This window comes from Branchiostoma lanceolatum, chromosome 12 (assembly GCF_035083965.1).
Source record: "Branchiostoma lanceolatum isolate klBraLanc5 chromosome 12, klBraLanc5.hap2, whole genome shotgun sequence".
Classification (NCBI taxonomy): Eukaryota; Metazoa; Chordata; class Leptocardii; order Amphioxiformes; family Branchiostomatidae; genus Branchiostoma; species Branchiostoma lanceolatum.
In genome coordinates, this window is record NC_089733.1 from 139,071 (window position 1) to 163,332 (window position 24,262).

At 40.7% G+C, this 24,262-nt stretch overlaps 1 protein-coding gene and 1 long non-coding RNA gene across 2 annotated transcripts in view; both read right to left on the minus strand.

The window, feature by feature from the left end:
- Positions 1–24,262, minus strand: part of LOC136446381 (uncharacterized) — a 70,098-nt gene that overhangs the window by 44,713 nt on the left and 1,123 nt on the right. The window contains exons 2-11 of the mRNA XM_066444729.1: positions 24,044–24,140; positions 23,560–23,677; positions 17,404–17,572; positions 17,240–17,291; positions 16,268–16,384; positions 15,672–15,883; positions 8,450–8,580; positions 7,638–7,840; positions 6,824–6,969; positions 1,268–1,444 (exon numbers count right to left, since the gene is read on the minus strand). Coding sequence (XP_066300826.1) covers positions 1,268–1,444; positions 6,824–6,969; positions 7,638–7,840; positions 8,450–8,580; positions 15,672–15,883; positions 16,268–16,384; positions 17,240–17,291; positions 17,404–17,572; positions 23,560–23,677; positions 24,044–24,140 — 1,422 coding nt within the window. The remainder of the gene's footprint in view (positions 1–1,267; positions 1,445–6,823; positions 6,970–7,637; positions 7,841–8,449; positions 8,581–15,671; positions 15,884–16,267; positions 16,385–17,239; positions 17,292–17,403; positions 17,573–23,559; positions 23,678–24,043; positions 24,141–24,262) is intronic.
- LOC136446317 (uncharacterized) lies at positions 3,702–5,924 on the minus strand. Its single transcript, XR_010757553.1, has 2 exons — positions 4,383–5,924; positions 3,702–3,822 (listed from the first exon to the last, which is right to left on the minus strand). It is a non-coding gene; the product is annotated as an uncharacterized lncRNA (long non-coding RNA).

Genomic DNA, 24,262 nt, shown 5'->3' on the forward strand with positions numbered 1-24,262 from the left:
TACAAAGAATTAAAACAGTTGTAAATTATGACAATAACAACCCTTGCGGTGACTTGGAATGGACTCTACTAGAGGCAATTATGATACAAAATATACAATCACACCTAACACATGAGGATTGGATTAGGTATCTGAGTTGCTACATGTTTCAAGTATTAAGGAGAGAAACAAGAAATATAGCACGTAGAATTAGCATACAAATTTTGTATTGCATTGAAATAATCTGTATGTTACGAATGTACAATGAACTTGTTACGTTGACACTTCCAAAGACCACCACATGTTCTGAAGGAAAATTCATTTGTGCTGGTAGAAACAAACTTTGATTCCAAGCTGTGGCGTTTATACCAATGGACCGATCCAGTCGAACACCATATCGAACCCCCTATTCTATTTGGAATACCTCCGTCAAGAACAGCGCTAGTTGGACAGAAATGGCACGTGTTAAGCAGGGTATGTACATCTGTCACAGGTTTTTCACTGTATTGGCTGCATGTAAACTCAGGGGAAAAACGAAATGAAAAAGAAAATAGCTCGGGCACTCATGAGGAGAGAGCTTGAAACACATTGCCAACTACTACAAAGTCCGCTAGTACAGAGTTCCGCCTCTTCTGTACTTGTGTATGAAACTGATTGATATGAATGCGACACGGTAAGTGTAAGAATTGCATTTTGATAGTTAATTGCTAAAGGACATGCAGCTGCAATTCATGCAGTCAACACAGTGGGAACCCTGTCACAGATATACGTACCCTGTTTTACACATGCATCGGCTGTTTGTCAAAAATCGGGCACTGATGGTCACCAACAAGGTAATGCTATGCGACGCAGCCTGCTTCCGCATTAACCGAAAACATAACGCCCTCACCGTAACTACATTTACCCCCTCCTCAAACAACTCTACTCGGTGGATACATCCGTCCACAAAGAAGGCATACCATTTTTATTTGGATCCGCTCTGAAAGGGTCTCAGAGCAAAAAAAGCTCAAGAGAAGACAGTCTGCATATTCGACAGCCAAGCGCGCGAGACCGTTTTTGTCCGTCAAGGACTGTTTTTGACGGACTATTCGAAATAGAACAGGGGGCGGGGCTTATGGTGTTCGAACTGGATAGGTCCATTCAATCGACCGCAGGCATCAGGGCAGATGCATGGCGGCTGCAGACATCTCCCTCCAGGATGTTCTGTTTTCGGCCAGAGCCCTCCAGTCGGCTCTGCTGACTCCGGCTATATAAAAACAGATAAACTTTTAATTCCCCTAACCAGTACCTTGTCAGGTAGCTGTTCAATGAGTCCTATAAGGTCCTCAAACATCCCGATGATGTCAGGGTCTCCTGTGATCACATCTTTTAAGGCGTTGATACCCTTCTCCATGTTGCTGTAGATCTTAGTCACTACGCTGTCGAACTGCGACACAAGCCGTTTGATCTCATCAACATCAAATTCCTGGAAATAAAAAAGAGTCAATGCTCCAATGGAAGATAAATCGTTTGGTCATCTATGGAACAAATGATCAGTGGTAGATCCACATTCTCTGTCCCTACTTCGACAAGTACTTCTTTCTAATCATCATGGTAACGTCCACTACATTGGTTTAGCCACCAGCAATTTGAAATTAAAGAAAAACTCAGCAGAGACTGGTGCTAACGTGCCAACGTTATATTAAGCGAAAAATGTTGACTGAATTTTGAAACTGATTTGAGGTTAGAGTCAATTTCAGGTCAAAATGAGGGTTTTGAATAATATTTCTAATAGTTTTGAATAATTTCTAATAAAAGAATATTTCAATGGCAATAGTTCTATTTTTGTAAAAGATTGAAAACTAAAATTTGAATTTATTCGACTTCAATTAGACAGTTTACAAACATTTTAAAGTTACTGCATGGACATTTCTTTATTCAGAATAATTTCTGAACATCTATATAATTCTATCACTTTTAGAAATATTTACAAAAAATGGAAGAAAATGGTAGATAATGGTAGAATGGTGATTGCCCCCATAAAAGCAGGTGCAAATCCGGCCCTTCTGTCTGCTTTTGTACATCTTTAGATTTCACTGCAGGACACTGCTTGGTCCTTTGAGGAAAGCATTCTTCCCCATATTTCGTAAGAATGTGTGAATTGCTTTCTTCCCAGCCCTCTGACCTATTCATAAAGATGTTAAAAATAATGGTAAATAATTGTAAGAAATTGTAAAAAAAATGTAAATAATGGTAGAATGCTGTGTGTAACCATTATTTAGAAACTGTTGGAAATATCATAGTCCACATCATTAAATTCTAGAAATATTCATAAAGTTGAAATTAGATTCAAAAAAATTCAGTACAAGTAAATCTATTACACAAATAAATACAATAAATTGAAAACATCTGTAAATTACGACAATAACAACCCTCTCGGTGACTTGGAATTGACTCTATTAGAGCAATCAATATTTAAATGAAGTATTCGACCTCTTTTCCAACTTGCTTCATCGAAATTGCATATAAGCTACGCACAAAAAGTTCGGAAACTTAACTTTGGTTGATCATATCTCCTTTGATTTTTACCGATTTTGATGCATTATATATCATCATAAAGCTTGTGTGATTCCCTGTTCTATGATACCAAACTTATTGTGATTGAAAACCAATGGAACAAGTACCAGGACCAATAACGTGAGTGGGTCACGGAGAAAAAGTGCCCAAAATTCCCTGCTGGTGTCATACGCGCGCTGTGACATCCTATCGGTATGGGCGCGGATGATGATTCAATATATTGTTTCCTCAGGTTCTAAGGTTATTTTTAGAACACAGACCATCCAAGGTTATTTCTAGCACACAGAACATCCAAGGTTATTTTTAGCACATCAAAGAACCAATTGTTTACACCACATAAACACCTGCGTCCTGCAACGGTATCGTCATCCACAGGTGTTATTTTTTGTTATTGTTTCACAACAAACATTGGGGTATGGGGAGGCATAAACTCCAGGGGAAAGACAAGACTTGCACCAGGAACCCTCAATACAGAAAGATATCGTGACACAATACTTCTTGATCCGGTGGCCATCCCTTTCCTCCATAACATGGGGCCGAATGCCTTGCTGCAAGATGATAACGCCCGCCCACACCGGGCAGGGATCATCGCCGACCATCTCCAGCATGCAGGTGCAGAGAGGATGGAGTGGCCCTCTAAGAGCCCGGACCTGAACCCCATCGACCATCTATGGGAGCAGCTTGGGCGAGCTGTCCGTGCAAGACACGGTGGCTGACCTAGGACGACTGCTGGTGGAGGAATGGGACGCTATCCCACAGCATCGCATTGCGCGACTGGTGACGAGTATGAGGAGTAGGTAGTGACAGCGCGTGGCTGGATCACCCGTTACTAAGACTCCTTGCTAACCCGTTACTAAGACACAGATTGTTGGTTTTGATAAAGAATAAACTTAGCTTTCATGAATATGTCTTGTTTATTCTTGTTGATTTTTCACAAGACTCTCGTACAGAAGTCAATATCCACAGAAGAATATGTACGGAATAGCATGTTTGACTATAGGGCTGCACCAAGTAATTTTTATGGATGACGTCCTTTGGAGACCCTAGATCTAATGCGAGAGCGCGAAAAAAAAACAAGAAGGGCCGAAAAAAACAAGATGCCTAGATTTGAAAAATAATAGTCGACGACACATATTAGGACACAAATTGAATGAGAGAACACAGTGTAACAACTAACAATTCTTTTATTCATCATGAAAACAGCAATAATTTGAATAAATCAGCTGAAGTTGAACAGCAGTTGTTGTCCTGTCCTGTTTCTTTCCATATCCCATTGATTTTGCAGGCCTGCAGAAACATAGTATAAACCCTTAAGCTGCCAGTCCCGACTTAATTAGGGATACAGAAATATGCCTTGTGTGCTGGACCCGGTAATAACCGGGATAGGGTATTCCCCAGAACAAAACAGCTTTGCGTGCGTGTAGCGCGCGAAGCCGGGAAGTTAGGGGAGTTAGCGCCGCCGGGTGTTTCGCGGGTTTCGTGAGGGAGGTCAGGGGTCAAACATTTTTGATTTTTACTTGGCTAAACAACCTGGCAGCTTAAGGGTTAAAAAGGCAAAATTAGTTGGTGATTAACTCTTCGCATGCATTACTACATTTTTACCTATGCTTTAGAAATCCTAATGAATAATAGCAATTATTCAAGAGCCAAATATGGACCAAAAATGATAGAAATAAAAAAAAAACACATATTTCCCCAACAAGTATAAATAACCAGAAACGAATAAATGATCATTATCCATGCAGAATAAATGAATGCATTCATCTTACACTCCCCCTTCCCAGATTTTTTTTTGTGTGCACATAGTACTTGATCCAGAACAGACTAAAGAACGGAACTTTTCATACCTCAAAAACAGACTTGGGCCTAGGAGCTTCAGTTGGGGCAGCTGTATTGTCGACCTCCATGCGGATGAAACACCCGAACTGCTTGGTTGCCTGCCCCACCTGCAGGCCGGAGTAAACTTCAGTGCCTCTCCCGATCTTCTTGTCATTGCAGAAGAAATGCACTGTAGCTGATCTTGACAAGACTTGCTTAAAATTGTACGGCTGAAACTCACTCGCCGCTACAAGTCTCTCGTACAGTTGCGCGAATGTCAGCTCTTCCTGACCGACATCGAGAGCGTACCAATCAACAACAACGTTGCCGCCCTTTTTCACTTTTATGCTCACATATTTAGCGTCCGAACCCACATGCTCTGTGGAATTCGACGCCATCTTACTTACTAGTACTACTACTGGTATTTTGACCGTGGTGCACATGTACACCACCGTTATACGGCACATGTGTTTATTCATGCATTTCGCGTGACGAGTTTTACGTTAATCTTACGATTTGGTCATAGTTACAGGACGCGGAAATTCTTTCTTTTTTCTGGAAACAGACCAAAATCAATGCGCGCGCGGACGTCATCCATAAAAATTACTTGGTGCAGCCTAGTAAGGTCATCTCGGCACTTTATTTCTTCGACCCACTCACTTTAGCAGGCCTGATGCTCGTTTCATGAACTTGCAATCACAATAAGTTTGGTATCATGGGAAAGGAAATCAAATAGGCTTTTAAATGATATGTAATATATTGAAATCGGTAAAAAAATAACGGAAATATGATCGACCAAAGTTAAGTTTCCGAACTTTTTGTGCGTAGTTTACTTTGTGATTTACGACTTTCTGACGGTTTTGCTCATCCTCATCAGATCGACACATCTAAACGGATCCCATTCTATTTCAAAATATATTTGAAGGGGTTCTTTTGTAATGAGTACACATTTGCTATTTCAATAATCTATGAAGAATATTTTGACAAGTTTTCGTGTCAACACTTAATGCTCCTTATTAGAGTCAATTCCACATTACCGTGTGGGTGTTTGTTGCCTTTTGTTCTAACATTTGCAAAACTTTTGTAACAATTTAAGGCAGATAACTAACTGTTTAGAACAATTTCCAAAATTTAGTTGATGTTCTGAATAGTTTGTACTGTGTTCCAACATGTCAGTCAAATTTCTAACATTGCACATGTTATTTGTATTATTTTCGAAACTGTTGCAACATGTAGATTCATCATTTGTTCCTACATGTTCCAACATTATAGAAACATTGCGTAACTTGGTCAGTGGGCTGGGAGCAGGGCAATTCACACTTCTCTTCAAAGTATAGGGGATAAGTCCTAGGTGCCACCTCAAGACAAAAGTCCAGACCTGAAATCTAAAAATATACAGAGGCAGACAGTAGAGTGCGATTAGCACCTACTTTTATGGGGGCTATAAGCCAACTCTACCATTTGAAAAATGATGCAAATTGTTGGATGTTCCAACAGTGAAACAATCACATAGATGTTTGAAAATTGTTCTAAATAAAGAGATATTTGTGCAATTACTTTCAAAATATTTCCAAAATATATAGATAAGTTCAATCATGTTCAAACTTCCATTCTTAATTGTTTGAACAATTTAGAACAATTTAGACTGAAATAGTCTTTCACCTAGAATTGTTCAAACTTATTAGCAATATTATCTGAAAACCCTCTCGAACATGGCGCGGTATTGACTCTATAGATAATACAGCAAATGAGGAAAAACATGTACACAACCAAACTCATGGAATGATTTTTTTCTACGATGAATAATGTTGATATGGCACATATTAATATACTACTGTGGTCCAAACAGATCCCATGCGGTCGGATTAGGGTTAAAAACACACAATTAAAGTCCTCATTTAGTCAAAGACATGTCTGAAATCGGGTTGGTATTACTGCTAACCTAAACGTTTCACTCGTACTGTAAAGTGGTCTTTTTCACTGTCAAATGATGCTTTTCCCCTTTCCAGTAAAACTTTTTTATGACAATAATTGTTTGTTTCTACTAAGCCTTTAGAGATGCTGAAATTGAAAGCAAATGATTATGAAAACAGAGGACCATGTTTGTGCTCTGGTACGCGCAATTTCTGGGGAATCACACAATAATAGCTCTACGTTGCCATCCTGACATCTTGCTAAATTCTTGTCTGAAAATGTCAAAGATAGGATGAAATAAAATAAAATAAAATGAATTTGATGGGACCTAAAGCAGGACGTTCTGTGTTTGGTGAGAATTTGGGAACACCGAAGAGTTCATCAAACTCGTCAATCAGATTTGGGGTCTGTTGAAGTGTTCTCTGGTCAAAAGCACGTAGTCAGGCGAGCTGAAATTTGCACTCCAAGTCATAGAAAAAAATGAACTTACACATTGCTTTGACTCAATAGAAGACGGACACTTTCTTAAAGGCAAAGTCAAACATCAACCACACACCTGTAGTAGGTTAAGGTTATAGGATGTTTCTCCCCTGAAGCACATCCTCACCACCAAAAGATCGAGGTTGATACCCAGCATTCCCAAGTGGGCCCTGGCAAAGATCTCGTTATGGCTGTTAGCTTCAAAATGACCACTAATAGGTGCTGTGGAAAAGAGGAAGGTTTTTCATTTAATCAGCTTACATGCACATTAACAAAGGGCTTCACAATGTCTTGTCTGATTTAACAAAATGTTCTGTATTGTTGTAGACTCTAAGACCATACCAATTTAATTCCATGGTTCTCCGACATTAAAGATTGAATAAAACCAAAACACAACAATTTTACCTTTCCAAGAAGGTTATGTTTAAGGCTACATAAGTGTGCATGTGTCTACCCGTCCGCCCGTCAGTCTAATGGACGTAAAAAAAAAGCCTTGTATTGACAGTCTTCAATTGAACCATCCTAAATTGTCTTCACTTCATTAACACATCTATTCAGAGTTTTGGTATAAAACCTGGTTTTCCCAGTTCTTTTCTTTAGTCACTAACGAAAGACAGCGGATGCTGCCGAAAACGTCTGTTTCAAAATTTTATCCAGTTGCTGGAGTAACTATTTTTGGCGTAACCTGTATATAGCCGAACATACGTCATCAGCCAACGTTTAGGTATCCTAAATTTAACTGCTAGCGTCGGCAGGACGCAACTAGCGATGACCCTGTGGAAGGTAGTATTTTGGCCACTGAAACATCGGAATGTAAAGGTATTAGGTTACAAGATGTCAAATTCATCCTCGTTTTCCATCGATTTTTGTACATAAAACATTTTCCGTACCTATAGCTAGGTCCAGTCGATTCCTCACGATGACTCCGAAAGAAGCGCCTATTGTTGAAGACCCGATGATTTTCTTCCAGTCCACACCTGGGGCCTCCAATAGGAACGATATGCCTTTCCATCGATCCGATAAGCCTCTCTTGGTGCGAAGCCTTGTGGGCAAGTTGCACTGTTCTACGGCCGGACTTGTCACATTGTGTATTCTATTTAACAAAATGTAAGTGTAGTTGAGAAGCCAAATGTGATTAGATTATTTGTTAACATTGTTGTCTTTTGGTATGGCAAAATCTCTTTTAAAATATTGGTGTGAGATAGAAAAAGGGTGACAGTGGTGAGATAATGCGTACATATTTGTAATGCTCTTTTTCTTCCTGACTTTTTCTTAATGATGACTAAGCCATGTATATGTATATGCCAAACAAATAGCGTAAAGTGGGAACTCGTGCACCCTTAAGATATTCTAGTAGTGCAACTGAAACATGTCTCATGAGATTACCGTATATTGACAAGTTAGCTTTTAGCCAGAAAAACTAACATTCAGAGGAAACATTAATTATATTAGAAGCCAGACAGCGTTGCCCTGTGTCTTTTAAAAAGGTAACCAGCGCTTCCAATTCCAATTCAAATGCACATAACATATTTGTCATTAGTTTATAAAATCCGATATTTAAAAATTTAAAACCCCACAGACCCACAAATATAAACCCATAAAATATCGAAATGCTATGATACAATTTAATGTTGTTTTAGAAATTGCCTAAAACATCATGTTTGTTTCCCTTTCTATGCCTTGGTAAGGTAAAGCAGCCTACCCTGGTTCGATGGGTTGATGTGCCATGTCGACTTGCTGCCCGTGCGGATGTGCCTGGTAGTACAGGTTGGCCTCGTACCGTACATGCTCATCCTCGTCTGTCAGGGCGGACAGCTGCAGCCGGTCTGCTGACTGATGGGGATAATTAATGGATATGTCAAACCAAGTCTTACTTGTAAGAATATAATGTAATGTACTGTTAGATATTGGGATTAGCTTACCTAAGGACGAAACAATATACATTTTAGGCACAAGGTGCTTACGTCACAACACGTTTCAAACAATTGTTATTTCAGACAATTATTTCAATTTCACAACATTTCAAACATTGATATGCCAATTTCATCATCATCAACATCATCATGGATACCCCCAAATAACCCCGCTAGGGGCAAAGTAGGGGGGGGGAGGAGGTCCCAGGCTAAGGCGGGCAGGCCTCCAGCCTGGCGCGGAAAGACTCAACGGTGGGAGCCGTAACAACCGCGCCAGGCAGGGCGCTCCACTCGGGTATGGTGCGGGGGAATTATGAATATTTGTAAGAGTCTGTTCGGGCGTTATGTGGTTGAAACCTGAGCGTGTGGCTCCCCCGGGTGCACCCCTGAGCTAGTTTCAGTAGACTATCTGTATTTATATTGATGTGGTTATTAACTAGCTTATAGAAAAAGAGAGAAGGGTCCACTGCAGGTCATTGAGCATTTGTGTCACGCTGCTAGTCTGCCCTTAGTCATTCAGAGTCACTCGGGCGGCCCTGCGCTGGACGGCCTCCACCGCCTGTATCCCTTTGGTGGTGTACGGGTCCCAGACGTTGGCACTACATTCCAAGTAGGGCCGCACCAGCGCTTTGTAACAAGTGGCCTTGACCCTAGATGGACAATGGCTCAAATTGCGCCGAATGACCCCTAGTACCCTGCCGGCTTTGCTAGTGGCGTAGTTGATATGGGTGTCGTCGGACAGTTGTACTCCAAGATAGGGGTGGGACTTGACACCGGTTAGGGCTTCTCCACTTAGGGAGTACTGGGTTAGGATGGGGTGCTTTTTACGGGTGATATAGAGGATGTGGCATTTAGAGGGATTGAACGACATAAGCCAACGATTTTGCCAATCTGTTAGCGCATCAAGATCAGACTGTAGACCTTGTGCGTCAGAAGGCGTGCTGGTAGTTCGATAAATCAAGCAATCGTCGGCAAATAATCGAACGTGTGAATCAACGGAGCTGGGGAGGTCGTTAATGTACAGTAGAAAGAGCAAAGGGCCTAACACTGTACCCTGAGGGACTCCAGAGGTGACCCTGACAGCTTTAGATGTTCCGCCGTCAAAGACAACCCTCTGGGTTCTCTCTGTTAGGAAGGCCCTAAACCAAGACTGAAGAAGGTCAGAAATGCCGTAGTGCTCGAGCTTGCTATAGCAGCCGCTCGTGGGGCACGGTGTCGAATGCCTTGCTAAAGTCAAGCACCGCGACATCGACCTGTTTGTTATGGTCAAGATTGTTGGCCAAGTCTTGGAGGGTGAGTACCAGCTGGCTCTCACAGGACAGACCCTTCCTGAAACCGTGCTGCGCCGGGGATAGAACGCCATGAGTGTCAAGATGTCTCATCATGTGGCTGTGCACGATGTGTTCAAGCACTTTGCCACAGACCGATGTCAAAGACACCGGCCTATAGTTGGAAGGCATTGTTCTGTCACCCTTTTTGAAGATTGGAGCGATGTTAGCTGTTCTCCAATCCTCAGGTACGTCTCCCGTAGATATTGATTGGGAGAATATTGTCTGTAGTATTGGCGCAATTTGCTCGGCAACAGTTTTCAGGAGGCGAGGTGGTATTCCGTCTGGTCCTGTGGACTTGCTGGGATTAAGACTATGGAGCTGTTTGGCTACCCCCTCCACTGAGATGTTAAGGGAGGGGATAGTTGGAACTACGGATTCGCCAAGGGTAGGAGCGGTAGATTTATCCTCCCTGGTAAACACTGACTCAAACTGGGCTCCCAACGCATCAGCCTTTTCCTGGGGGTGAGATGTTAGCACCCCCTGGTGTCTTATGGCCGATGCACCAGTAGAGTCCTGTCTGAGAGATTTGACATAGCTCCAAAAGGCCTAAAGGTAGTTGGAAACATAATCCCTATGGGCCTTCCTAACTCTCTGCTTAACTCCCTTCCTATACCTCTTGAACTTTGCCCAGGCTTCATGGGAGTTGGATCTCCTAGCCTTGGACAAAAGTCCAGACCGCTTACGAAATGCTTTGCGAATCTGGGGTGTTATCCAAGGTTTGCTAGATTGTGGCCTCACTCGTTCCCTGGGAACATGCTTATTGGTAGCACCACTAACGGCTGCCTTAAACAGCTCCCAGTTTTCTGAAGCAGTATTATGCTGTGCTTAGTCTGCGAACTCACGACTGTATGTTACCATATCTTGCTGGAGTGCATCGATGTTGGCTTTCCTCCGCAGGTATATGAGTAGGTCTTTCGTGTTTGATGTCCAAGGTTTGCTAGATTGTGGCCTCACTCGTTCCCTGGGAACATGCTTATTGGCAGCACCACTAACGGCTGCCTTAAACAGCTCCCAGTTTTCTGAAGCAGTATTATGCTGTGCTTAGTCTGCGAACTCACGACTGTATGTTACCATATCTTGCTGGAGTGCATCGATGTTGGCTTTCCTCCACAGGTATATGAGTAGGTCTTTCGTGTTTGATGTTTGGGGCTTTACTTGAACGTCAATCAGCGGGATGTCATGATCGCTGAGACCTGGCAAGATTTTCACTCTCTCCACTGGAATTTGTGGTGAGAAACAGATCCAGGGTGTTCGAAGTTTGTCCCACAGTGTGAGTTGGTTCGCAGACCATTTGTTCCAGACCGCAGTCATTGGCAAGGCTGATGTACTTGCCCGTGAGACTGGATGGGTTAGGAGCGATGGTATTTGCTTCGGGGTTCCAGGTCGCATCTGGCAAGTTGAAGTCCCCTGCCAGCCAGATGTGGGCATTGTTGTTATTTGCCCGCATATGCAGCACTGATCTTTCTAGTGCTGCAAAGTCATCCTGACCAGCAGTGGGGGGGGGGGGGGGGGGGGGGAGGGCGATAGTAGGCCCCGATGTAAATGGACTTACTGTTAGCCAGCTGGACCTGGACCCACGTCAACTCGCAGGGACATTCCGGTTCAGGGTGGTGGGTTGCAATGATGTAGTTCTTTACAGCAACAAGCACATCCCCTCCCCGGCCAGCTCTGTCTCTCCTGAACATATTGAACGTGTCCGGAAAGACTTCACTGCTGCCCACTGACGAGTCCAACCATGTCTCAGTGCCAACAACAATGTCTGGTTGCACAGCTTCGCAGAAAGCATGCAGTTCAGGTATCTTGTTACGGATGGATCGGAAATTGATGACACAGGTCCTGACTGGTTTGGTGTGTGTGCGGTCACGAGGTGGTTGGGTAACATTGTGACTAATAGGCGAAGAGGTAGCGATAGGGGAGCCTATAGATCTTGCTGGACTGGAACAGGTGCTGGTCTCGAAAGAGGAAAAACAATTAGAAGTTTCAAAGACTGGAGTGTTGAAAAGACTGGAGCTGAAGTTGGGTAGGCCGCAGGAGCATCAAATCCAGGACACGTTAGGGTTGTTGATGGCATTGTAGGCCAGTGCTGACATACCCATGCAATCAGTATGATACCATACATCGCATGAGTCGCAGCAGATGGCTTGCCGGCCGCTGACCGTTTCCCACCTGACGGCTTGATGGCATACGCCGCAGGGGTACTTCGGTGACCTAGGTCCCGGATTCAACTCCACATCTCCAGACAGAAGTATTATGAGAGCTATACAGAAAAGAGTGAGTTTAGGTCTGCGATGAGGTGCAAGTTTCCAGTTTATAAAGATAGAGACAAGTGCAAGCTTATAGGGGTGGATGGCATGTCTGATGTCCAGCAAGGTAGTTAATGGAAATGGACTGTTAAAGATTTGGTAATGGCTGTGAGGGATGCCTTCATGCCTTGGAGTGAAGGGGGAGGGATGGTGTTCCGGACTAACAAGCAAGACAATGAGGTGAATGGTTAGCAAAATGGCGCCCAAAATTGATAGTACACATGTGGCATGCATGCTACTCGACCTGCAGTGTTTCTCTCCTACTCGGGGAGGAGGAGCGCCGCGCTGCCGGGGGGGAATTACATGGTAAATACAAGAGTTCTACGACCTCATACCTTCGCCAAATGATCTTAACCTTTATGACTGACGTATTGGGAGTGTTTCTCATCAATTATGAATCATACCAGTTGGTCGTCTTCACCCAAATAACATAAGTTGTCCAAAGTATGACTATGAGCTAAACAAAGAAGGTTATGCTAACATTTATCATCAATTATGCAAATAAGCTCCTTATTAGCATAATTTGATTCAACGATGTTCACATTCACACTACTTCCAAATGCCACAAGTATGAAATTTCCGTCATTAACTAGTATGGAATTATAGTAGTTTAACATTAATTATACAAATTAGTGTACATTTGCATATTTTCTATCTATCAACATTCCTTTCTTCCTCAGTTACAAATTCGCATATTTGAATAGTCATATCATGGAACACAGCGGGTTTTTAAATTGCCTCATTAATTATGCAAATTAGAATCTGATTTCCATCATTATCATCCAATCAAACAGCACCACTTAAGTTATACAGTTATAGTATTTCTCATTAATTATGCAAAAGAGGTCTTCATTTACATAGTTGATATTCATTACTATTTCTCTCTTCCTCGGTCATGTCACATGTTTGAGAGTCCTATTATGGAATTTGGAGGATGTATCAATTTTCATTATTAGTTATGCAAATTAGATACTGATTTGCATAATAAGTATTAAATCATGTAAATCATCACTCAAGCTGTCCACTTAGCAAAAAACATGACCATCCATCAAGCCCTTCTTGAGTTATTCCCTTTCACAGTCTGAAGCAAAACCTGCTCCTGCAGTCCCAGAAAATGCCGCTAGGGTGTCCAAACCGATACCTTTTACTCTCTTTCCAAAGAGCTATCTACCACTCAAAAGTCGGTTCCATAGCATATCCAAAACATGAGATATCAAAACAGGAGTTTCCGCTGCAGTACTAATAACAAGCCGCTAGGGGCCCAAAATCTAATCATTTTCAGGTCTCACCAAGACCTACCAACATACCAAATATCAAGACAACCCATCCAGGCATTCTTGAGTTATGCTGGTCTTCTTATACATACAAACGCTACCCTATGCATAACCTTCCCGGCGAAGGTAACTTCTTGCCTTGAGGAACAGTGCAATTTCACAAGATCAAGATCTAAAAGTCAGTGAGAAGCCAATTTGTGCCAGCCAACACGTTTTAGGCTTCACAGTCAAACGCCCCTGGCCCAATGGGAATATCTCCTTACTACACCAGTAACCCTTCCCCTACACCAGTAACACGTTCCAGCTGGTACCCAGCATAGACACTCATACAATATAACACATTTTTACACTTTTTTCGTTAATTATGCAAAGTACTTCGTCCAAAATCTAATCATCTTGAGATTTCCCACATACACATCAACACACCAAATACGACAATAATCCATCCAGGCGTTCTCGACTTATTCTGTTCACTAACAGACACACAGACAAGCATCAAAACATAGACTTCTTGGTGAAGTCAATAAATGAGTACAATGAGAAAAGATATACTATAGAGAATGTGAAATAGGAACGGTCTCACCGGTAGAGATGGTAAACAGCGTCAGACACGATCCAGGTGTGGGGAGGGGGGCACGGTACTAGTAGACTAAGCAAAAAAGGGGTAAAAATACACACCCCAAGGGCGACCAGGGGCCTTAAAAAGTTACTACTGTATATGTGGGTATGTGTTAAAGTGGATAACTGTGAAATGAAATATGGATGGATGAAAAAGAAGTAAAAAAAAAGCCTAAAGAAGTGGAGCTCCAGGGAAGCCCGACCGCCCGCCCGGGGTAACCTCTGACCTCGAGGTCATCCTGACTTCGTTCTATTGCGTCTTACGTATCATGTAATATCATTGTTTCACGTATTTTGTAACATAACCATGTTTTAAGTGTATATCTTGTATATATCGGTAATTCTATTTGATGTTGATAGATTATTTTAAGGTTCACCCAACGTCAATATGTGATGTGAATCCCCTAGAGAAAGATTTAACTAACCGGGGGCATACCAAAAATATATAATATATCCCTCAACATTCGAATGCCAAATATAACATGACAATCCTACTGCATTTAAATCAATTATGTCAAACCAGTTTTTCAGTGAATTAGAATAGTGATTGACAAGACTTTATGGAACAGAATCGCAATGTTCCAAGACAACTAATATCAAACCGCTCTCTACAAAAATGGGAAATTCTTTAGAATCAGACACCATTTCTTAGCAAATACCATAACTTCCATTTCCAGTTTGTTCACGGACAGGCACTTGACTAACTGGACAAAACGCTATCTATTCCGCACATACAGTACTGCATGACGGTCTGGGACAAGGGAGGGAAGGGATACATTGAAAAAAACAAAAAAGCTACAAAGCAGGGGCTGTGACAGGCACACCTCTTCCTAAGCCCTTCTAAACACAATAGGATGGCTCCTAGTAGCTGAAATTCACAAGAAAGCTAACGCTACCCTCGTCTACAAGGCTTTTAACTGTTTGACTCTTCCTTACACCGCAGCAATTTTAACCCAGCTATATCATGTACACACACACAATGTCCTCCTGTAGGCACAAGGTGGTCTTCAGTTGCCCAAGAGTAACTTTAATTCAGCAGATGCGCCTTTTCATTCTCTGGGGTGGTATAATCCAGAACACACTACTACATCATCTAAAACCAGCCAGACCTCTAGCAATTTCCACAACTGTATGTACTTGACAACATTGATATGCAAATTCAGTCCGGATTTTAATCCTGATTTCATTCTATTATGTTCTAAGTTATACACCATTGTATGTTTTTTTTTTATATCTTTATCTACAGTATCTATTATTTGCGTTTTCTACATGTCTGGGACCCCCATGTAGGATCTTCCCTGTTGAATTTGCTATTTAAGCTTACGAATGTGCAGTTTCATCAATTTCATGTCATGAAATTTTGCACGGATGGGTCGAATTTTTCATGATCCAACAATCAAACTGTCGTCATGGAGACAGCCCTGTTCTACATGTAGTTACTGTACAAATCCGAGGTGTGATACAACATGAGGTAGAATTCCTGACCTGTTGGTTATGGTATTTCCTGAGTGCATGGAGACCAGACCTCCTCAGCAGTGGTGGAGCAAGGCTGTGGTTGGTGTAGGACAGGATGTGTTCATAGGAGCTCGGCTGTGCGGCGTTTCCTAAAGCCTCTAACAAGGTCACCCGCTCAAAGTCGTGTCGCTCCAGTTCTTCTGCTGTCTTGATGGAGCGTTTCTGTCTTTCTAGCCAAGGATCTGAAAAAAGGCATCCGAGCAAACGTGTTCAAACTAAAGAAAGTCAAAAAAGGATTTTTTTTGTAAAGGGAAATCCTAAAGTTTATTTCAGTAGGCGAGCTTAAAACGATTTAGGAACTTAATATCATTAGCTTTGTAGAGTTCTGTTTTCCGTATGTTAGCTAGGCATGTAGTCTCCCATTCTCTTTGTATTAAAACCAAAGCTGCACCAAACGTATTTGGGCTTCTATTTATCAATCAAATGCTTTATTTCAAGAGGCCTGCTACATAATTCAAGGCTAATGCCCTAAGAACATACAATTTGCAATGATATTACAACAAAAAGGTAAGGTGTAATAGTTAGGGTGTCAGATCAGTTCAGTTCAAGCATCGTCTATTACTTACCATGCAGACCCAGTTTATCTTCGATACGTCCAACAACCCGCTGTGTGGTTTTCCTGTCCCCGTGCGCCGACACGACGTTCGCAAGAGAACCCAGGACAAGCAGGCAGGTTTGTCGCACTGAAGGATCCAAGTAGACTTCTACGAAGAAATCATCTATTTATCTCGATTCCATTTCAATTAAAACCCCATTCAGATATAGCAAGATATGGAAACAAATTTGATAAATCTTTACATTATACATGTACACACAACTTGAATCATTTGTAGAATTAATGATGAAATGTAGATATGCAATTTGGCCAAAGCAAAGAACTCTGAGACTGTCATAATCAATATATCAAGTACGTTTAATACAGGTAGCAATCACTTAAGGTACTCAATGCTAATTCAACATTATTTGATCTTGAATCATTAATGACAAGTTTTTAGAAACAAAACCTTTTGATATCTCAGATTTGTTTCTTTTAATTTAATTTTTTTCTTGCTATTTTCAAACAAACAAAAACCCCTGCTTTTGTGTTCCTGTGCCTGTGGAATCAACAGCAGCTGAACTGGAATTTTCGTCCATGTTTGGGTGTGTGGTTTTACTCGGACTAATGCCCACAGGACTTCATTTCCTTTTTTGGGTCCTTTTTGTATATATATATATATATATATATATATATATATATATATATATATATATAAATATTTTTTTTTTTTTTACTTGAGTGATAGTCAAAACGTCCGTTTTGGGGTCGACTTCTTTTGGGAATGGTCCATTAAGCATGAAGATAGCTATAAAGTGTTAATTTATGAATGGGCCTCAATACTTGGACTAGGTTAACTTTTAACTTTGGACCAAAAAGTGTTTTCGAATGTTCCATATCTGCACAGCAGTTTTCGTTGGAAAATATTCCCTTGTCATTTCTTTGATGCAGTCATTTTTAGCATTCAATGAAAATATGAACTTCAATTATCCTAAAAACATACCATCAAAGTCATCAGGGTAAAATGCCAAATCTTCGAGAGTGGAGACAAGAAGCTGAAATGGAATTAAAAATTCCTTGTTATCATCTTTTCTCACCATTGAAGGAATGCAAATGCAATGCATAATAAATATAAAGTAAATTGCTTCAGGTATTTGTAGCACTTACTTTTGATGGGGGTTGATCTATACCGACAAAGTTAGGAAGGACGTGTTCAATAATGTCTTTATTGGGTCGTGGGGACAAAAGGACATTCTCCACAACAAGTCTATCGCTGAAGTCCGTGTGGAACGAAGCGACTGCATTTATCAGGTTTTGTTTGTCCAACTGTCTTGTCCTGCAATGTTTGATGTACAAATAGTAAGAAAACATTGGGGTAAATTGTGGTAAATATATGAGTAGGATATCAAAAGAAAAGAAATGAGTGTGCGTGAGAGAGTTAGACTGGGTTAGTGAGTGAGTGAGTGAGTGAGTGAGTGAGTGAGTGAGTGGGTGAGTGAGTGAGTGAGTGAGTGAGGATGAGAGAGTGGGTGAGAGTGAGCGGATGAGTGACTAATCCCATGCGTAAATGTCTGTACGTCTCTATAAAGTCAGCATCTACTAATATTGTATACCCAGATACAAAGGTATTTCTTTAATTGCTAGAACAATTACCATCGTCCTTTTCCTCGAAACAAACAAAATACATCTATACATGTGATGTATGATGTATCTGGGTTATTTTTCTTTGTCTGACATCTAAACATGTGATGTATGATGTATCTGGATTATTTTTCTTTGTCTGACAATGTTTTCTTCAAAAACTAGTGAGAAAAATTCAGGATTTTTCAAAACTTGAGACGTCAGTTAATATGCAAATGATTTCCTGTCGTCTGCTCTGATCCCATTCTATTGTTCTTGGGGCCAGGCGGTTAGAGATCCCATACAGAGGATTATCCATTTATGATGTTGGGATGAGGGTTGGAGTCAATTTAGCTACTAACTCCCTGACAGAGGAAAGTTTTCAAAGGAGGAGGACCATGGGTCCTGGATTCTTGGTCTTTAAGCTTATTTTAGATTTCAGCTTGTGCGGAACGTCTGAAGAGCTAAGATGTTCACGAAAAGCTGAGGGGAAAATGCCTAAGGTTAACATTTCATTCTCCAGGGACCCATTGATATATTATTCTCAAGGTTATTCCCAAATTGTTGATAATTCTACCTGACAAGGTAAAATTTCATGCGACAGGTCATCGAGATCACATATGGATAGTTACAGACTACCCTAAGCAATCACTGTAAGGTGAGGGATTACTAAGTGATCTTGGTTTAGAAGCAAGAATAATCCTTCAATGCCAGCCGAAAGCCAGCTTGTTATGTTTGTCAATGACAGTTATTATTAGCGTTGTGACTGACACCCTCAACACAATACTTGTTTTTATGTAGCCATGGTTTTGTCATGTTTGGCCTTCACTCACTAACTGCGGGTTAACCTTGTTTATGTCAGGGGGTGCACGTCTTCCATGAGAACATGAAAACATCACATGACATCATCTACAATTACTAGTTTTGTAAATTTCATTGAATGCCAAGATGTTCTGCACAAGCATTAGAGAAGACGTAGGGAAGCTTAGAAGTTTTACAGCCCAAACATAACTTTAAGACCTAAGGATCACGTGTCTATTTTAATATGTGGCATCATTGTTCATTGTTCTCCTTACACATATAGTTCATTTCAATGGGGTAAAGAAATTGTGCTATTAAGCTTTCACAATACTGCTTACGAGTGCCTTAATCCAAGGGCTCGACAATAATATTAGTGAATTTTAGCACTGGTGGCCTTAGACTCAAAATTCAGGTGCAGAAAAATGATTTAAGTTCTCTGCTCAGAAGATGTAGAAACCCGTTCCATCATTAATTTGGGCTTTTAATAAACCAAAAATGAATCTAAAGTTTATAGCAAATAGGTAATACAAAATTGTCCCATTTATTTCTTGACACTTAACTGTGAAGATTATGCGGTTGGAAACTTGTGTAGTATATACACTTGGTAAAACAGGTTATCCACTAATGATTAAAACAAAACAATAATGCTGTTTTAACCGGTGCAGTTAGTACAATGCAGCGGTGCCACAGATTCAATATTTAGTCAAGCATGTCCGTTCTTTTCTGTACACGTGTCTTGATTTCTTTCAGGTGTAGATGAGTTACCATTCATCGATCTGAAGACTTAAAATCACTCCAAATGAAAAAAAAAACTCTAAATTTCTTTGCAACGATACAGGTTTGCGATTTTAAGAATACCTGCCATAATAACTGTACAATGACAAAGTCCATGGGGACGATAACGTAAAAGGCATATTGACGATAAAAGGGAGTACTTCTATCTCCCAACTTACACTGTGTTAACCCGCAGGAAGCAGGAGCAAGCGTGTCTAACCCTCCCGGTACCGAGAACTACAGACAATAAACCAGCTAATGGGTGAGTGAAGGCCAAACATGACAAAACCATGGCAACATGATAACACCACAGTTTATGTTTAGGGTATCAGTCACAATGCTTATGATAACAACCGGTGTCAAATACAACAAGCTGGATATAGCCTGGCGTCAAAGGATTATCCGAGCTTGTAAACCAGGCTGACTTAGTAATACAGTACCTTACAGCGAATGCTTCGGGTAGTCTGTAAAGATTTATACGTGATGCCAATGACCTGTTACATGAAATGCTGCCTTGTTGGAAAAAGTGCCACGGTATCAGCTTGTCATAAAAACGTTTAGATATGTCTTCTTTGGTTGATTAATCCGTAAAATGCTGCCACTTGTTTAAGAGGTGAAGTCGACAAATCATTGAGCCTTTAAACATCAGGCGGTGCATAACATCGTATCACCTAGTTTGACTATTTTGTATTTACACTTTGCAAACAATGAACAATGCCATCACCTGTCTAAATGGACAGCTTGGGTTTTCAATAAGCCTTTAGACCAATACTATGACATAAGTCTTAAAGTCACATGCTTCATCCCACAGTGCCGACAATGAACAACGTTGTCACCTGTATGAATGGATAGGTCATGTTTACAGAAACACTATAAGCTATGTCTTAAGGCTTAAGCTTTCTTTAGATTTCAGCTTGTGCGGAACGTCTAAAGAGCTAAGATGTTTACAGAAAGCTGAGGGAAAAATGCCCAAGGTTAACATTTCATTCTCCAGGGACCCATTGATATATTATTCTCAAGGTTATTCCCAAATTGTTGATAATTCTACCTGACAAGGTAAAATTTCATGCGACAGGTCATCGAGATCACATGGATAGTTACAGACTACCCTAAGCAATCACTGTAAGGTGAGGCATTACTAAGTGATCTTGGTTTAGAAGCAAGAATAATCCTTCAATGCCAGCCGAAAGCCAGCTTGTTATGTTTGTCAATGACAGTTATTATTAGCGTTGTGACTGACACCCTAAACACAATACTTGTTTTTATGTAGCCATGGTTTTGTCATGTTTGGCCTTCACTCACTAACTGCGGGTTAACCCTGTTTATGTCAGGGGGTGCAAGTCTTCCTTATGTTGTCATAACCATGAGAACATGAAAACATCACATCATGTGTTGACACTGTCAGACCATGTGCGTAAAACAATTGTACATCACCATATACCATGTAATTTGAAAAATAACTCTACCTTTACTAGTTTTGTTGGATGCCAAAATATTCTGTACAATCAGAAGACGTAGGGAAGCTTAGAGGCTTTACAACCCAAGCCTAATTGGAAGACCTAAGGATCACTTGTCTATTTTAATATGTGCCATCATTGTTCTGTGTTCTCCTTACACATATTGATCATTTCAATGGGGTAAAGAAATCGTGCTTTCACAATACTGCTTACGATTGTGTTAATTGAAGACCTCGACAATCATATTTGTGAATTTTAGCACTCGTGGCCTTAGACTCAAAATTCAGGTGCAGAAAAATGATTTTAAGTGCTCTGCTCAGAAGATGTTGAAACCCGTTCCATTCGGGCTTTTAATAAACTAAAAATGAATCTAAAGTCTATAACAAATAGGAAATATAAAATTGTCCAATTTATTTCTTGACTGTGAAGATTATGCGGTTGGAAACTTGTGTAGTATATACACTTGGTAAAACAGGTTATCCACTAATGATTAAAACAAAACAATAATGCTGTTTTAACCGGTGCAGTTAGTACAATGCAGCGGTGCCACAGATTCAATATTTAGTCAAGCATGTCCGTTCTTTTCTGTACACGTGTCTTGATTTCTTTCACGTGTATATGAGTTACCATTCATCGATCGGAAGACTTAAAATCAGTCCAAATGAAAAAAATAACTAAATTTCTTTGCCAAGATACAGGTTTGCGATTTTAAGAATACCTCCCATAATAACTGTACAATAACAAAGTCCATGGGGACGATAAAGTAAAAGATATATTGACGATAAAAGGGAGTACTTCTATCTCCCAACGTACACTGTGTTAACCCACAGAAAGCAGGAGCAAGCGTGTCTAACCCTCCCGGTACCGAGAACTACAGACAATAAACCAGCTAATGGGTGAGTGAAGGCCAAACATGACAAAACCATGGCAACATGAAAACACCACAGTTTATGTTTAGGGTGTCAGTCACAATGCTTATGATAACAACCGGTGTCAAATACAACAAGCTGGATATAGCCTGGCGTTAAAGGATTATTCGAGTTTTTATACCAGGCTGACTTAGTAATACAGTACCTTACAGTGAATACTTCGGGTAGTCTGTAAAGATTCATGCGCGATGCCAATGACCTGTCACATGAAATGCTGCCTTGTTAAAAAAGTGCCACGGTATCAGCTTGAAGATTATGTATTAATGAGTCCCTTACGAGAGGGAATGTTATCCTTAGCCATTTTTCTCAGAGCTCTCTGAAAACTCAGACGTTCCGCACAAGCTGAAGTCTTGGCAACGAAAAAAAGCTTAAGATTTAAGAAGGAGGAAGGGTTTTGCCAACATGACCAGTTCATTCATACAGGTGGTATCATTGTCTGCTCTTGAAACTCTGTGGTGAAGCAGGGAATTCTGAGACTTAAGTTGTACTCGGCCCGTGATAACGTCCCAGAGCGGTCTGTATTTTACGGTATTACACAGTCGGATTAATATTTCTATCCCACGGTCTTCTATAGAATCATTCCAACGAGCCTTTTGTATGCCATGTGTACCGCCGATGATATATTGAATACCAGAACCGTACGTTAGAGTATATGTTTTTACATTTTGTTGTTTGAGGACAAAAAGTATTCTCAACATCTGGTGAATTTTGCATTTACATGCATGGTTTTCCGAGTGGGTATCACATAAATAAAGCGAAATACAACGTGCTGAATTCAATATTGCCATCAACCCCAACTTTCACGCTGGTTGGATTGCCTGCCGGCCGAATGCTTATCATTTTCCGTATAGTTATTCTTATTGTTATTAATGAAATGTTATCCTTACGCATTTTCTCAGTGCTTGATGTCAACACAACCTGTCCGTTTATACAGGTGACAGTATTGTCAATTGTTGGTACAGTATAAATAATGATCAGTCAAACTGGACATTAAGACGTTCTGCACAACCTGATATCTAACGGCATGAGGATTTTCTTAAACAGAGTCATTTGTACAGATGATAGGAATTTATACTACTGTCAGCTAGACTAGGACAGGAATTTACATGTGCGTCAAATAAAGAAGACACACAGTAAATATTATAGTGTCTTATCACAGGCTGATGTGTGAAGACGTAAGGATTTGTTAGCGGGTGACAACATTGTACGTTGTTGCCACAGTGCATACGGACCAGCTCGATTTGAACACACAAAGACATTCATAAATGATTACCCACCTTAACTCTTTATGACCGAAGTGAGGAAACGTCACATATGAAAGCTACTACCCTAAAACAGATTTCATAAGGCACTGCTTTTGGATCTTTCGAGGGGATACGGAAAACTTCTGGTGGAACAAAATTGCTGCCGCAATTGAAGGGCTATGGATATATTTGTACCTTTGCTGTAAAAACTTACTGTTGAATGTAATGCTTTAGGCTTTGGCAAAACTTACTCTGACAAATGTGCTTACTTCTTTATATTGAGAAATTACACAAATATCTCACCATAAGGGGTGTAAATAATATGGTAGTTCTAATACTAGTAATTTTACTTTTGATACCAGTCTAAGCCCCCCCACCTCCTATATGGTAACTTTCCTGATGACTTTGTTCAAAATTCAGTAAGCACCTCTAGACAAATGCTGAGACACACATTGATCATAAAATTCTAGAAAGTAATATATATGGTAGCTAACTTACGGCATGTCAGGCATGTTGAAGTAGTGCTGCACAACACTTTCCAAGTCCCCTTCTGATAGGCTGCCTAGGGTATCTCTCAGGTGTGTGAAACAACCAATCACCTGCTTGCTAGGTGATGCTGGAAAGAAAAAGGGGGAGAATTAGAAATTGGCTGCTATTCATAAAAAAACTACTTACCTACCTTCCCCCTTGACCTCGGGGTTTTTGGGAAACAAGATGAAATATAATGTATATGAGTGCTTTTCTTATTAAATGTTGAAACATTACATATTTCCCTGTACTACATGATTTTCTTGACCACAGTTATACTATAATATATAAGTCGCGCATCTTCATGCAAAGACAAGCGCATTTGTCCTTGAGCAGTAGAACAAAATCCTTTTGAAATCTTCAACTTGACAGTCATTGGTGCCCATTCATTCATTCATTCATGCATTCATTCTTTCATCCATTCATTGACAAAGAAATGCTCATCAGTACGTACCATTCCGTAGCGCCAGTCTCCTGAGGCATGCCAGGTCTTGACGGATAGGCGCTTTTTGTTCTGTCATGTTTGCGGCAGGTCCAAATCTTTTAGAAACCTGCAGGTGTGAAATAAAATGTTAAACTTTCATCACATTTTACAGCAAAGTGCTATGATGTGTTCGGTCGGTTGGAACATCACAGTTCCTCTTGTGTAATTTTAAGGGGTAATCACTAGCGG